The 13,957-nt window shown below is 40.6% G+C and overlaps 1 protein-coding gene and 1 long non-coding RNA gene across 2 annotated transcripts in view; one reads left to right on the top strand and one right to left on the bottom strand.

The window, feature by feature from the left end:
- The window catches only part of SPPL3 (signal peptide peptidase like 3), a 99,929-nt gene that overhangs the window by 81,444 nt on the left and 4,528 nt on the right, over positions 1-13,957 (top strand). The window contains exons 3-7 of the mRNA XM_070475413.1: positions 3,471-3,559; positions 5,375-5,494; positions 6,336-6,414; positions 7,293-7,405; positions 13,659-13,765. Coding sequence (XP_070331514.1) covers positions 3,471-3,559; positions 5,375-5,494; positions 6,336-6,414; positions 7,293-7,405; positions 13,659-13,765 — 508 coding nt within the window. The remainder of the gene's footprint in view (positions 1-3,470; positions 3,560-5,374; positions 5,495-6,335; positions 6,415-7,292; positions 7,406-13,658; positions 13,766-13,957) is intronic.
- LOC139037802 (uncharacterized) lies at positions 8,315-13,664 on the bottom strand. The gene is made up of 2 exons (XR_011490715.1): positions 13,576-13,664; positions 8,315-12,316 (listed from the first exon to the last, which is right to left on the bottom strand). It is a non-coding gene; the product is annotated as an uncharacterized lncRNA (long non-coding RNA).

Genomic DNA, 13,957 nt, shown 5'->3' with positions numbered 1-13,957 from the left:
CAAGACATAATAATCCCTAATGTTTATGCATCTAACAGGAGATTTCCAAAATACACGAAGCAAAAGCTGATACAGCTTCAAGGAAAAATAAAAAATGCACAGATGTAGCTAAAGATTCCAGTACCCCTCTCTCAATAATCGAAAGAACAAAATAGGCAGAAAATCAGTAAGGTTATAGTGGCTTAAGCAATGTTCTCAACCAGGTCAAGCTGGCATTTATGGAACACTTCAGCAATTTAATACACATGTTCCTCAAGTATATGTGGAATATTTACCAGGATACGATGTATTTGGGGACATTAAAAAAAGTCTCAGTAAAAGGGTTCAAGGCATACAAAGTTTGATCGCTGATCTCTGTTAGTCAGCTGGGGTTGCCATAACAAAATACCACAGACTGGGTAACTTAACAGAAATTTTTCTCATAGTTCTGGAGGCTGTAGATCCGAGGTCAGAGTGCCACCGTAGTTGGGTTCTGGTGAGCTATGTGTGGCTTGCAGATGGCTACCTTCTTACCAGGCACTCGTGTGCATGGTCTTTTTGGGCGTATGCCTGCTCTGGGAGGGAGAGGGGGGAGAAAGGAGAGAGGAAGAGAGAGAGAGCTGTTAGAAGGATACCACTTCAGTTGGGAGGGCCCCACCCTCAAGACCTTAGGAAAATTACCTCCCAAAGGCTCCATCACCAAATACCATCCACCATATTGAGGGTTAGGGCTTCCACAAATGAACCTTGTTGGGGACCCAAACATTTGATTCCTAAATCACAACTGGATTGAGCCGAGAAAGCTCTTGAAAATCCCCAGATGTTTGGAAACAAAAAGTAACACTCTTGTAGCAAACAAGACATCAAGAAGGAATTGGAAAATATTTTGAATTAAAGTGCAAACATACAAAATTTATGGACTGCTGCAAAAGCAAAGGGAATTGTAGCTCCAAATACCTGGATTAGAATAGAGGAAAAAATTTTCAATGACTTAAACCTTTTACCATTTCTGACTAAGCTAGGGAAATGGAGCAAATTAAACTGTATTCAGTAGGCAGAAGGAAGGAATAAAGATCAAAGCCAAAGTAAATCAAATAGATTTTCTCTGTGGAGAAAAATGGCTGAAACTAAAAGCTGATAAAAAAAAAAATCAATAAAGTTGGTAACCCTCTAGCCAGACTAACCTGAGGGAATAAAGAAGAGAGACTTAATATCAGGGACAAGAGGTGATATTACTAGAGTGTACAGATATTAAAAGGATAATAAGGGATGACCATGAACAACTTAGATGAAATGGATAAATTTTTTAATCTATCTATAAGTGACAGTCTATACCCAAGGTCACTCAAGAAGAAACTGGTAGCCTGAGTAGGCCTGTACTCACTAAAGAAACTTAAAATTGCCACAGTGTTTTCCGCAATGGCTCCAGCAGTTGACAGCCCCACCTGCAGCGTGTGATGTTTCACAGCCTTGCTGACTTTATCTGATGCTTCGGTCACAGCCCTCCTAATTGGTACCTCATTGTGATTTTGACTTGTATTTCCCTGGTGAATAGTGTTGTTTAAGAACTTTTCATGTTCTCACTGGCCATTTGCTTATCTTCTTTGGCAAGAGATATATTCACTGTCCGCCCACCTTTTATTTGGGTTGTCTTTTTATTATTGAATTGAAGGAGTTCTTTCTATATTCTAAATGTAAGGCCCTTCTCAGATACATAAGAGCACATATTTTATCCCATCTTTTGGGGTTCTCTCTCCTTTTTTTTTTTTTTAAGTATTCCTTGGCGCTCACAAGGTTTTTAATTTTGTTTAAGTCCAGTTTATCAATTTTTCAGTTGTGTTTTTTGGTGTCATAGGTAAGAATCCACTGCCAAATCCAAGGTCACAAAGATTTTGTCCCAAGTTTTATAGTTTTAGCTCTCAAATTATTTAAATTTAAACCAATTAAAATGAAATGGAATGCAGAATTCAGTCCTTCAGTTGCAGTCGCACATTTCAAGTGTTCATGGGCTCATGTCTACCAAATAGGTCAGTGCAGGGTACAGGGCATTTCCACCATCACAGGAAGTTCTTTTGGACACACAGATATTTTAAATGAAGGCAGTAGTAGAAAAGGAGCTAAGGACTTGAACAGTTCAAACAAAGAGAAAGAAATGGGCAAGGTCAGTACATAAAATTGTTTAGTGGTTAAAGGATTCTAAATTAGGACATGTACAGCATTTTTAGTTCCCCAGATTGAATGTGTCTACTTTCTTCAAGTCTGACTCAGAAATAGTACCAATGAGCCCTGCATGCCCCGTTTAAAATTTCAGATCTACCCTCTCCATTTCCTGCCTTTTTCCTTAGCTGTTACCATTAACATACCATATACCGTATTTAATTTTTCTTGTTTATTGTCAGTCTCCCCACTCTTCAAATATAAAATCCATGAGAGCCTGTTTTTCTCTCTACTTGTTGTCTCTCCAGTGCCTAAAACACTCTCAGATACAGCAGTAACTCAATACATGTTACTGTTGAGGGAGAGCTGATACGGCGAAGAGAAACAAGTGCTCTTGATAGCTTATGGTGTACAATGTTGAATTCATGATCTCTAAAGATTTAACTTTGGGACCAGGGACCAGGCTTGATCACTCAAGACCTTTTGTGTAGCAGAGTTTTATTAAAGTGAAAAAGGGACAGAGAAATCTTCTGACACAGACATCAGAAGGGGGACGGAGAGTACCCCGTCCCTAATCTTAGCAAGGCCTTACATACTTTCTGCCAGACCTACTACAACATACATCTTAAGTTAACAAGATTAGAACTAACAGTAGAAAGGTCTCACCAGACCCACTCTCACAGTATACAAGTTTTAATTAAAATAACGAGATTAGTCAGAAGGTCCTTTTTAAGGAGAAACAAATTCTCTAGCAAGATATGTTGTTATATAGTCATTGGTACAGAGTTTAAGGGAAAACATATATTCTTGAGCAAGATGAGTTGTTTTGTTGTGCAATCATCAGCTCTGGGCTTAAAAAAAATGTTTGTCCTTTTCTCCTCCTTGAGAACTCCAGACCCCTGTCTCCTCCTTAAGAGCCCCAGACCCCTTTCTCCTCCTTGGGGACCCCAGACTTCTTATCAGCCTGCCTAGGAATTGACTCTCACTCTCCTGCACTGCTCTGAGAGTAAATTGATCCACCTTTTTGGAAGCAGTTGTATGGTATGTAAAAGTTTCAAAATTGTGCTTGCCTTTTTGATCCAGTGTTTCTCCTTCTAGGTATTTACCATAAGGAAGGAAGCAAAGATGTGCACAGGGACACGGCCACAGTGGGGTGCTTTTATCTGCTGTCAGGGGAACTCTTGAACTAGCATGGAGACCTGTTTTGCAGAGCTGCTCAAAAGAAATCTTCCTTTCTTTCCTAGTGCTTTAACATTTAAAACTGTCTCATTACTCACTTTTCTGGTCTAGTTCTTTCTTGAAACTAAAACTTACCTATACAATTTTCCCCACAGGTCCCTTAATATGGACTTTGAAAACCAAGATAAGGAGAAAGACAGTAACAGTTCTTCTGGGTCTTTCAATGGCAACAGCACCAATAATAGTAAGGCATTTTTTGACAATTAACTCTCTACATGTAGTGGTCTTAATTTGATTCTTTCTATAACCCCAATTGATAATTTACTGGGTTTAAGAATTACAGTTGATATAATAATACAGTTGAATCTTTAAGGTATAATTTGTTAAAGTTTTATGTTCTGAATCTGAGCTACAGATTTCTTGTGAAGTCCCTTTAATTCATGCCTCAAACCTTGCAGCCAAGATTCTTTATTTCTTTAAAGACAAGCAAGATAGATGGGTATCTGTCTGCTTGTAACTGTTAAGTCCTTTGGTGAGATTGTTAATTTTGTAGGTGTTGATCATAAATTCATTTAAGTGACTCTTAAAGATAGCTACTTGCAGTACTTGTAGAACTGTTGTGTCTCTTCTGGTTCTTCAGATTTTAAAGGATGTTTGCTTTGAAGAAACAGAGGTATGCTATATGGCAAGTGTTCAGCAGCATTATTCATAATAGCCAAAAAGTAGAAGCAACTCAAAGATCAGTAAACTAGTTAATGGGATAAGCAGCATACAGTATGTCCACGCAATGGAATGCTTACTATTCAGTATTAAAAAGAATGAATTATTGAAAAATGCTCCAACATAGATGCACATCAAAACATTGTTAAGTAAAAAAGGCCAGATAGAAAAACTGTGTGTTTTAAGAATCCAGTTATATGAAATTTCCAAAAAGACAAATATAGAGAGACAGAAAGTAGATTAGTGGTTTCTTGGGGCAAGGGATGGGAAGGAGAATTAACAGTTAACTGGCATGAGGGATCTTCTTGAGATGAGGACATTCTAAAACTAGATTATAGTGATCCTCTCACACTTGGCGCATGCTAAGTCGCTTCAGTCGTGTCCAGCTCTTTGTGACCTTATGGACTGTAACCTGCCAGGCTCCTCTGTCCATGGGACTCTCCAGGCAAGAGTACTGGAGTGGGTTACCGTTCCCTCCTCCAGGGGATCTTCTGGACCCTAGGATCAAACCACAGTCTCTTATGTTTCCTGCATTTGCAGGCAGATTCTTTACCACTAGTGCCACCTGGGTAGCTTCACACTTGATAATTTACCAAAAAAAATACTGAATTACTTAATATGGGTAAATTTTATGGTATATGAATTGTACTAGAAAGTTGGTAATGCTTATTATAGAAAGTACTACATTAGAAATAAGGAGACTTGATAATATTAAGGGATCAATATTAAGTACCTACCATTCATTTGACATTTATTAGATATTTTGAAAGATGCAAAAAGTGTTAGTACTCAAGCTGTCACATAGACAGTGTGGCCAGAATACTCCCAAGGTGTTAGTAAAGTGCTAAGACAGCAAATACCTTTTCCCCTGTACCTCGAGCAGGTGCTTTTTCTTATGACCCTTTACCATAGCCTCAGAGTCCTTCTGAACCAGCGTCTGCTGTCAGTAGGTCAGAGTAAGCATCAGTGGTGAAGTCATTTTGACATCCATGTACAAAGAGACTGGAGAGAAAGACAAGCCAAGATGGGCAACAGTAGGTCAAGTTAGTAAGGGATTCTCCTGAAGGTGAATTTGATGTGAAACGGTGATCTTGGATCACTGGAAGAGCATAGCATACAGGCGCAGAGTAGGAGGTGAGCACCTGCTATGGTGAAGGCACTATGAGGACAGCAGGGAGCTCATAGTCTCGTTTCCTAGGAAAGAACCCAAGGGCCTAGGTATTCTGTATCATATGTACTAATCCCTAGAACTGTCTGCACTTTGATGAGTTAATGTATTTAAGTCCATGGGTGCAGAGCCTGTTACGTAAGCTGTTAATATGCCCCCTTTCTCTTTCAGGTATCCAGACCATTGACTCTACCCAGGCCCTGTTCCTTCCAATTGGAGCATCTGTCTCTCTCCTAGTAATGTTCTTCTTCTTTGACTCAGTTCAAGTAGTTTTTACAATATGTACAGCAGGTAAATGAGTTCTGCTATCTAGTCTTAACCTTAAAAGGAAATTTTTTAATGTTTTTAAAAATCACTGTTCAAAAATTAAGATTTATACACCACCCCATGCAAGTTTTTCTTCCTAAGTCTTCTTTCTCTCCAAGTTTGTCTTTTTCTCCCCCCCACCTCCCCCCCCCCGAACCACTTGATACCTCTGTCATCATTTCCAACTCGCCAGCTCAGTCTGGACAAAAGGCTAGGGGTTAAAAACTCAAGAACTTTGTGGCACCAGAGCAGAATTGCTTTGGCTGTGACTCCTTGTCTGATAAGTTACCAGAAGGTCCAGTTTGGTAGAGTGGTTATTGGCAACCCTTATGCATGCATGTTTCTGCAGATAGAAACACTGAGAGCTAATCACAGTAATTGGACTGTCAGCTATCTGATCAGTTTTCAAGATGATTGATGGTGGATGTGTATCAATATAAAACATCAAACTGCTAGCCTTCAAAAAAAAAAAATGCTAGCCTTCAATATTTTAAAGTAATTAGCCTCCAATTAAAATAAATTAATTTTTAAAATGCTAGCCTTGTTAGATCATACTCTGGCCTGCTGTTTATCATTTCTTGTTGAGATAGACAAGAAAGAGGAAACCTGCCAATGCTACCCCTACCTCAAATCAGGTATGCAAAGAGGTTATCTGTGTAATGCTAAAGAAAGATACTTTTCTTTTCTCTAGTTAATTAATATTATTGTATACACTTGTTGAGGAAAGTATTGTAGGCAATAATTATTTCCGTAAGTCATGCCATTTTTCTTATGATTAGTAAAACATTAAACAACAAAATATTAACCATACATTTTCTTTCTCTAGTTCTTGCAACAATAGCTTTTGCTTTTCTTCTTCTCCCGATGTGCCAGTATTTAACAAGGCCTTGTTCACCTCAGAACAAGTAAGGACTTGGGATTTTCCTCTAAACTATTAAGTGTATATTTTTTTTTCTTCGTACTTGATAGCAATATTAAGAGTACATTTTCTGATATTGACTGAAGCACGAAAATGCCAGAAGACTAGAAAATGAAATGTTTGATTTTTTAAAACTGGAAAATAGTACTTCTTTTCACACCTTCTCATAGCAGAGGAAATCTAAACAAATCTTAGGAAGTCAGTCATTGCAGTATGCTTCCTTGCTTAGATTATTTAAAGATGAGCAGTTTTTTTTTTATTTTTACTAATTAATAGAATATGAAACTAGTGCTTGACTCAGACATTCTTCCCTTTTGTCACTGATGACCTAGAATATATACTAGCCACTTAGGTTTAATTCTAGTGTTCACACCTTAACTCCTAAAGCTATTGCTTCATGGAAACAAAATGCTGTGCTAATGGAGATGCTGTATGTTCTTAGGAAATCAGTTGCTTGGGGTGGCTAATTTTCCCAGGAATTAGTGATAACCAAATAGATGGACTATCTTAATTTTATTCATCTTTGGTTAATGAATTGTTGACTTTCCTCATTTTGTTTTCCTCATAAGAATTAGAAATTTCTCTGTATTTAGATTTTTCAAATATTGATATTATCACTTCTCAATACCCCATGTTGGTATCTGGGATAAAAGGTACATTATCTAATGGGTGCAGAAATGTAATCCTTCTGAACTTTCTGTAGTTTCTTCCAAAGAAATGTGGGTATTTTGGATTTCTGGGTATCTCGGTATTGCCTGCTAATCTGGCCATCATAAATTGTGATCATGGAGAACCAAAGGAGGGTTTGCTTACTGAACATAATTTACTGTCTTATTAGTCCAGTCAATGTTGTGTGTTTTCCAGGATTTCCTTTGGTTGCTGTGGACGTTTCACTGCTGCTGAGTTACTGTCATTCTCTCTGTCTGTCATGCTCGTCCTCATCTGGGTTCTCACTGGCCATTGGCTTCTCATGGATGGTAAGTAACTACTGGGTGACAAGTTGAAATTGTAATATCATTTATGGTTAAATTTGTCCTCTCTTCGTCTACTTTCTGTGTTTTAGTAATATATTACTTCTGATTACCTTGAATTATTAGGTCTCCAGAGATAGTGTTTTGTATCAGTTTTAACCCACACTCTTTATTTTCTAATAACAGCTTTTTTGAGATGTAATTCACATATCATACAATTAATATATTTAAAGTGTACAGTTCAGTCATTTTTAGTATGTTCAGGGTGGGGCAGCCACCACTTTAGAGCATTTTCACACTGACACTCCAAAACCCACAGCCATTAGCAGTCACTTACCCCAGCCCCAGATAGACCCTAGTCTACTTTGCATTTCAGTGAATTTGTCTCTTATGGACATTCTGCATAAATTATATCATATATGACCTTTTTTGTCTCTTCTTTTACTTAGCATACTGTTTTCAAGGTTCATCCATGTTGTACCATATATCAGTAGTTCTCTGTTCCTTTTTATGGCCAGATATTGTTTAATTTTATAGATGCATCAATTTTATTTATCCATTCATTAGTTGTTTTCACTTTTTTGACTGTGAATAATGCTACTGTGAGAAATGGAGTACAAATTTTTGTACTTTCTTAATATAAATAGGATTATACTGTAATATAATATCCATATTATATATAAATATGAGGAATATATAATAGTGTATTGATATAAATACGTGTCTATATCATTAGATACAGGGTAATAATAGCTAACATTGAGCTGCTGAGTGTTTTACGTAGATTTTTCTCATGAAATCCTGAAAACAACTCTTTGAATTAGGTACTGTTGTTCTTATTTTACAGAAGAGGAAATAAGTTCAGAGAAGTGACTTTTAGTCTCTTCTTAAGACCCTGTAACCATCTTTGCCTCCTTTTTCATTCATTCCTTCTGTCATTTTCACAGTTCACTTTACTAATCTCATGAGATTTTATCTAACTGCCTTGCCCCATGAAGTCTGTTCACACTTTCTTTTCTTTCGGTGTTTTAGAAGGGAAGGAAGTTGAAAAACAACAGTCAGTTTTATGCTGTTTTAGCTCATCTATGTCGTAATGTGTATCAACATTGTGTAAAGAATTTTTTAAAGGGAGGAGTTTGGAAAACAGAGATATGGGTATGGGTGGTACTTCTTCCTCTAACCCATTCTGAGCAACCACAAGACTAACCCAGACCTTGGAACAGAGCTCTCTGAAGGCACTGCCAGGTCCGAGGGGCTCCCCTTCTTGCCAGGCACCAGATCCCTGCAGCTGAGAGGACGGCACGCCTGCAGGGAGCTGTCCCTCGGTGCTGTCTCAGCGCCAAGCAGGGCGCGCCTGTGCAGAAACGGCACAGGGCTTCTGTGGGGCAGCTCTACACACCTGCGCACGTGTTCACATCCGCAGAACTGCACATCTAAAGCCAAACTGCTATTTCTGCCGGTGATAATCTGTAAAACATTAAATATACATACTTATGATTTTATATAATTTGTTTGTATATATTTGAGGCTGTCCAAGTGCGGGTCGGAAAAGAATTTCCAGACACAGAGCATCTCAGAAGGGAAGGAGTTTATTAAGAACAAAGAGCAGAGATACTGTGAGCACAATGGGCAGACCTCTGGACAGACCAGGGAGAGTTGACAGTATTCGTGAGTTATTTTTATAGCCTGAAGACAAAGTAACTTCCTGCCAGAGGGTTGGCATTAGGTGTCAGGTTGGGGCGCTACAGGGTGTTTACTAGAGTGGGCATCTTTGCCTAATTGGGCGTCAGGAAGCCTGATAGTGATGATCAAGGGCTTTTGGCAACGGTTACAAAGGGACGCAATTAGCTTTGGAGGTGACTTTGATTCTGGGCTCTGCCTCTGTGGCCGTGGTACGAGGCCTCGGACCTGTGGCCTGAATATGACTCTGCATACTTGCTGTCATACTTGTTGTTGAGTACTTTTTTTTTTCTTAAATAGTGCCTACCATAGACCAAGTATGGGAACTCAAAAGCAGTTCCTTGAGGTTGCAGATCAGGTTACCGTTTAGACTTACATACAGACCTTTAAACGACTCAGTAGGAAGTCAGAGTCTCAGTCACCAGGCCCAGACTGTGTAGTGACGGACTGATCTCCTGACATGCTTGGTCTCTTGTGGTAGTGCCATATATTGCCTGGTTTTTAAAAAAAATTTACTATGATCATTTGCTTCAGTACTTGAATATCCACTGCGCATATAAATATGCATTCTGAAGTGCAGTGTTTAGAATTTTTAAGTGGTTTATTGAACTGCTAAATTTCCCAGATTCAAGTATCTGTGCTTTGAGTATCCTTGTGGATTGGTGGTTGATAACTTAAGTGCTTCTGAAGGTTGATAAAGAATAAGTTGAGAAGAAGAAATTCCGTCCAAAGTCTCCGCAGGGCTTGGCCAGATTACAGCAGAAGGGTAAGAACTGTTTTATAGCGACTAGAAGTTAGTAGTAGTGTAGCCATTAACTTGCATTTGACTTTTCCTGACATTAACTCCTGATTCCTGCCAAGGGCTGATGGTTAACCAGAAGCAGTATTGAAATTGAGCATGTAGTTGATTTTGAAAGACTTTAATAGAACCTAGTTGTGCTTTAAAATATGTATTATAGAAAATTAAGGAGTGTTGGTCCTGTTAATGATTGGAGTAATGTCAGTCAGTCAGTCTCACAGCTGCTTTTGTGATTGTGGCCCTTTAAGCTCATCCAGTCCAGTGCTTCCTGATGAGGAAGCAGACAGACATTTCTCCTCTACTACTTCTGAACAAAACCTTGATATAAATGTTGGTTAGTTGGTTAAAATCTAAACTGGATTATTTCAGTCCCCTATAAAGTGACAATTTGGATGATTGTTAGCTACTTATTAAGAGAAAATGTTCTATGATGATGTCCTTAAATGACAGAGCCCGTTCCCATAAATGGCACCCCTAAGTTCATCTACACAGAGGAGAGCTCCAAGCACTGCAGTCTGACGTAGACTCTGACAGCCACAGTCCCCTACCTGCGACTGGTTAGTCTCCATTCTGGCACTGAGTTGGGGCGGTGATGGTGATGTTTAAACAACCTTGGAGCCTCTAGCCCCTGGGTAGTCTGAGGCTCGTTGTAATCCCACTCTAGACTGTCGGTGGCCCTGCTTCCATGGAACTGGGGCTTCCCAGGTGATTCAGTGCTAGAGAATCTGCCTGCCAGCACAGGAGACACGAGTTTGATCCCTGGGTTGGGAAGATCCCCTGGAGAAGGAAATGGCAGCCCACTCCAGTATTCTTGCCTGGGAAATCCCATGGACAGAGGAGGCTGACAGGCTACAGTCCATGGGGCCACAAAGGAGTTGGACACAACTGAGTGACTAAACAACAACCGGACACACACAATACTGTTTACAGGTTTTGCTAAGGATTTGAAGTTTACTAAGTTGCTGACCCAGTTTTTAAAACATTAGGTACCTCTCAAAACAGCAAGCAGTGTGTCCTTCATACTCCATTCTCTCCTCTCCTTGAGCATTACATAGGACAGGAAAATACCAAAGTAGTGTGCCTCTAAAAAAGAAGAGGTTGGCATGAGGGAAGGTGACTTTCTTTCCAGATAAATTGATTTGCACAGCCATCTGAAGCTCAGTTTTGAGAGCAGTCAGCTGAATGGTCTTCACCACACGGCTGCAGGCAGGGTGGGGAAAGTCCTATTAGACTCTCTATAGGAAGGCGGGGGCAGCAGCTCTCCACAAGTTGTTCTATAGGGGCTGTATCACCATGGGATTCTTGCCCCTAGAGTCAGTACAAATTGGCCATAAAAAGCAAGCTTTATTTTCCCAGAGACCAAGATCAGAAACAAATTTCCATTGTGAAATGTACCTAATAGCTGAAGTTTTTTTGACTGTTCCTTTAGGCTTCCCAAACCCTTAGTGGCCCTAACTTGTAAAGTTATATCATTTTCTGTCATTTTTGCTACTTCCCCAAATGATAAGAATCTCTTACTGGTTATACTGGTTAAATTGTCCTTGTGACCAAACTTACAGTTTTCCCTAAAAAAGAAAAAAAGGAGAGAGGCTTTGAACTTTTAGTTGTTTGTTTCTCATATATATCCTTGTTTGATGTGTATGTGACTTGTTTTCTGCTGTTACAGATAAGCTAGCTTGCTAGCCATGCGTCTGTAACATTCTGAAATATGTTCTCCCCTGACATGCAAACTGTCTTTCCAGACTTATGTGCAGAATCAGGTATCATTTTGTAGGTAGCGATAATGTGGATTTCTTTTAAATGAGTGTTTTTTCAATTAAATCCTGTTTCTTTGAAGTTAATTTACAGTGAAAACAGAATGATAAATGTGGTTATTTTAAAGGGTGAGGCATGAAGCTTATTTTCAGAGTTACTCTGAGAAGCAGTAATATTAAGAAGGTACTTTATAGAGTTTTCTTGAACTAAATCTGTAGCTGCTTTTTTACCTACTCAGTTTCCTACTCTTAACAAATTAACCTTTTAAATTTGGAAGGACTTGAAAGAACTTGACCAATAAGTGGTGTGGTATGTTTGCAAAGGCTGATGACTCTGGTTCACACATTCCTCGTGCTCAGGGACCATTGAGCCAGGTTCGCACTCTACGTCCCCTCAGCAGTTCAGGGCCTCGAAGAGCCTGGCAGATAGATGACTCATTGTATGGCACTTGCTGTTCGCCTCGGGTTAGAAAATGCTCAATCCCAGAAGTCTAGCAGTGGATCTTTTGCTTTGTTTTGTTTTGTTTTAAAATGCTAGACTGTGGCGCTTGGTCCACATCTGGATTAGCTTTCCAGAAGCCTTTGTCTTAGATGTGAGCACTGCCTAAGACCTTCCAGGTTACACAGTCCTTTTAGAGAACATTGCAGCTTGGCTTGGTGTCCTTTTCTTTGTTCCCGGCCCTCCTGGTTGAGAAAGAGAAGGTGATAGAGATTCTATCAATAGTATATTAAAGATAATTATAACTAAAGGGCAGAGATTAATAATTTACCTGTCTAACATTTTTTATTAATTTACATTTAACCAGAAGTTAAATTTGTTGGTAAATCTATTAGGGAAAGTCTTGGGTTTTCTCAGGCAGCATGCAGTGAGGGAAAGTTATCACCTCTGTTCCTTAGAAGAGCCCAGAAGAGGAGGTAAGATTTTTTTAAGGATGAAAGAATGAAGAAGAAAGGCCAACTGGATGAATAGTTGAGAGTGTGTTTTGGGGCTGTGACCAGCTGGTGGCACCATTCGGTTGGTGGGAATGATTGTCATTGAACACGCTTGTGTTGAGAACCTTCTCTGAAGTAGTCAGACGGGATGCATGCTGCCTCTTCAAACATGGAACTTGGGAGTCTGGTGGGGAGACTTGGTTGGCATGGTTGGAAAGAGGTTATCGCTCAACTCAGATGGAGAGAAGGAGTCGGTGGAGGAATAGGAACACAAGAGGAGACTTGAGGCCAGGCCCCTGTGGCACAGCACTGTTCAGTGTGTGAGTCACGCCTCCTCAGTCAGAGGTGACCCATCACAGAGAAGGGGACCTCATGATTTGAGGCAGGGGATGATGCGAACTGGTTTTTGACAAGGGCAGTGAAGAGTGTAAGTAGGGGAGAGAGAGAAAATGGGACCGGATACCCACAGCACAGCAGGAGGTGTGGGGATCCTGACTGTGGTGTGCAGTGACGGGAAAGAGGGGCACCCCAGATGGCGGCAGCAGCCTGTGCATGTGAGGAGGGTTGTGATAAGTCCAAAAGGAGCGCAGGGTTTCTTGCCTTGAAGATGAGCGATAGGATGATTGTGTGGAGTCACGAAAAACCCTGGCATTGAGCAGTTCTGCCTTGTCCCCTTTATTTAGACTCAGGTGGGGAGGATGAGCACAAAGGAGTGACTTGACTGGAACAGCGTCCTTAGGAAGTGAAGAAGATGTGGTCTAGGGTGTGGCTTTAAAGGAGTAAGGGCAATGCAGTGAGGTGGTGGGGGAGGCGGGAGACAGAGCCAGGAGAGCTGGGCTTGGCCTAGAGCTTTGTCATTCAAAACAGCCCTGTGGGTCTTAGTTGACCACCATCTCCAGCATGAGGAAAGGGGTTTTCCCAACTACCAGGAAGTCAGAATGGGCTGAGGTGGGCACGTTGCACTAGTTAAGTGTAAACACCTCACCTGGGCTTAGGGCTGAGGGACTTACAAGTTCTCTTAGGTTTCCAAGCTGAATGGCGTGTGGAGGGAGGCTGTGCCTGTGCTCCGCTCTGACCACCATCTCCTCCCCAGCCCTGGCCATGGGTCTCTGTGTCGCCATGATCGCCTTCGTCCGCCTGCCCAGCCTCAAGGTCTCCTGCCTGCTTCTCTCAGGGCTTCTCATCTACGATGTCTTCTGGGTGAGTGTTTCCCCAGAGCTGCTGCTCTCCTTCAGGTCTGATTGGAACATTCACTCCTGAAAATGTACTCAAAACCCCAAGTCTGCTGGCCAGGGTACCTCCTGTCCAAAACCACTCCTCCAGGACGGCACTGCACCTGTTGGAAGATGAGTGGGCCTGTGTGCATGGAGACTTGTCAGAGTAGAGAGTCCG

Source organism: Odocoileus virginianus, chromosome 12 (assembly GCF_023699985.2).
Source record: "Odocoileus virginianus isolate 20LAN1187 ecotype Illinois chromosome 12, Ovbor_1.2, whole genome shotgun sequence".
NCBI lineage: Eukaryota > Metazoa > Chordata > Mammalia > Artiodactyla > Cervidae > Odocoileus > Odocoileus virginianus.
This window is presented reverse-complemented; position numbering and strand designations above follow the sequence as displayed.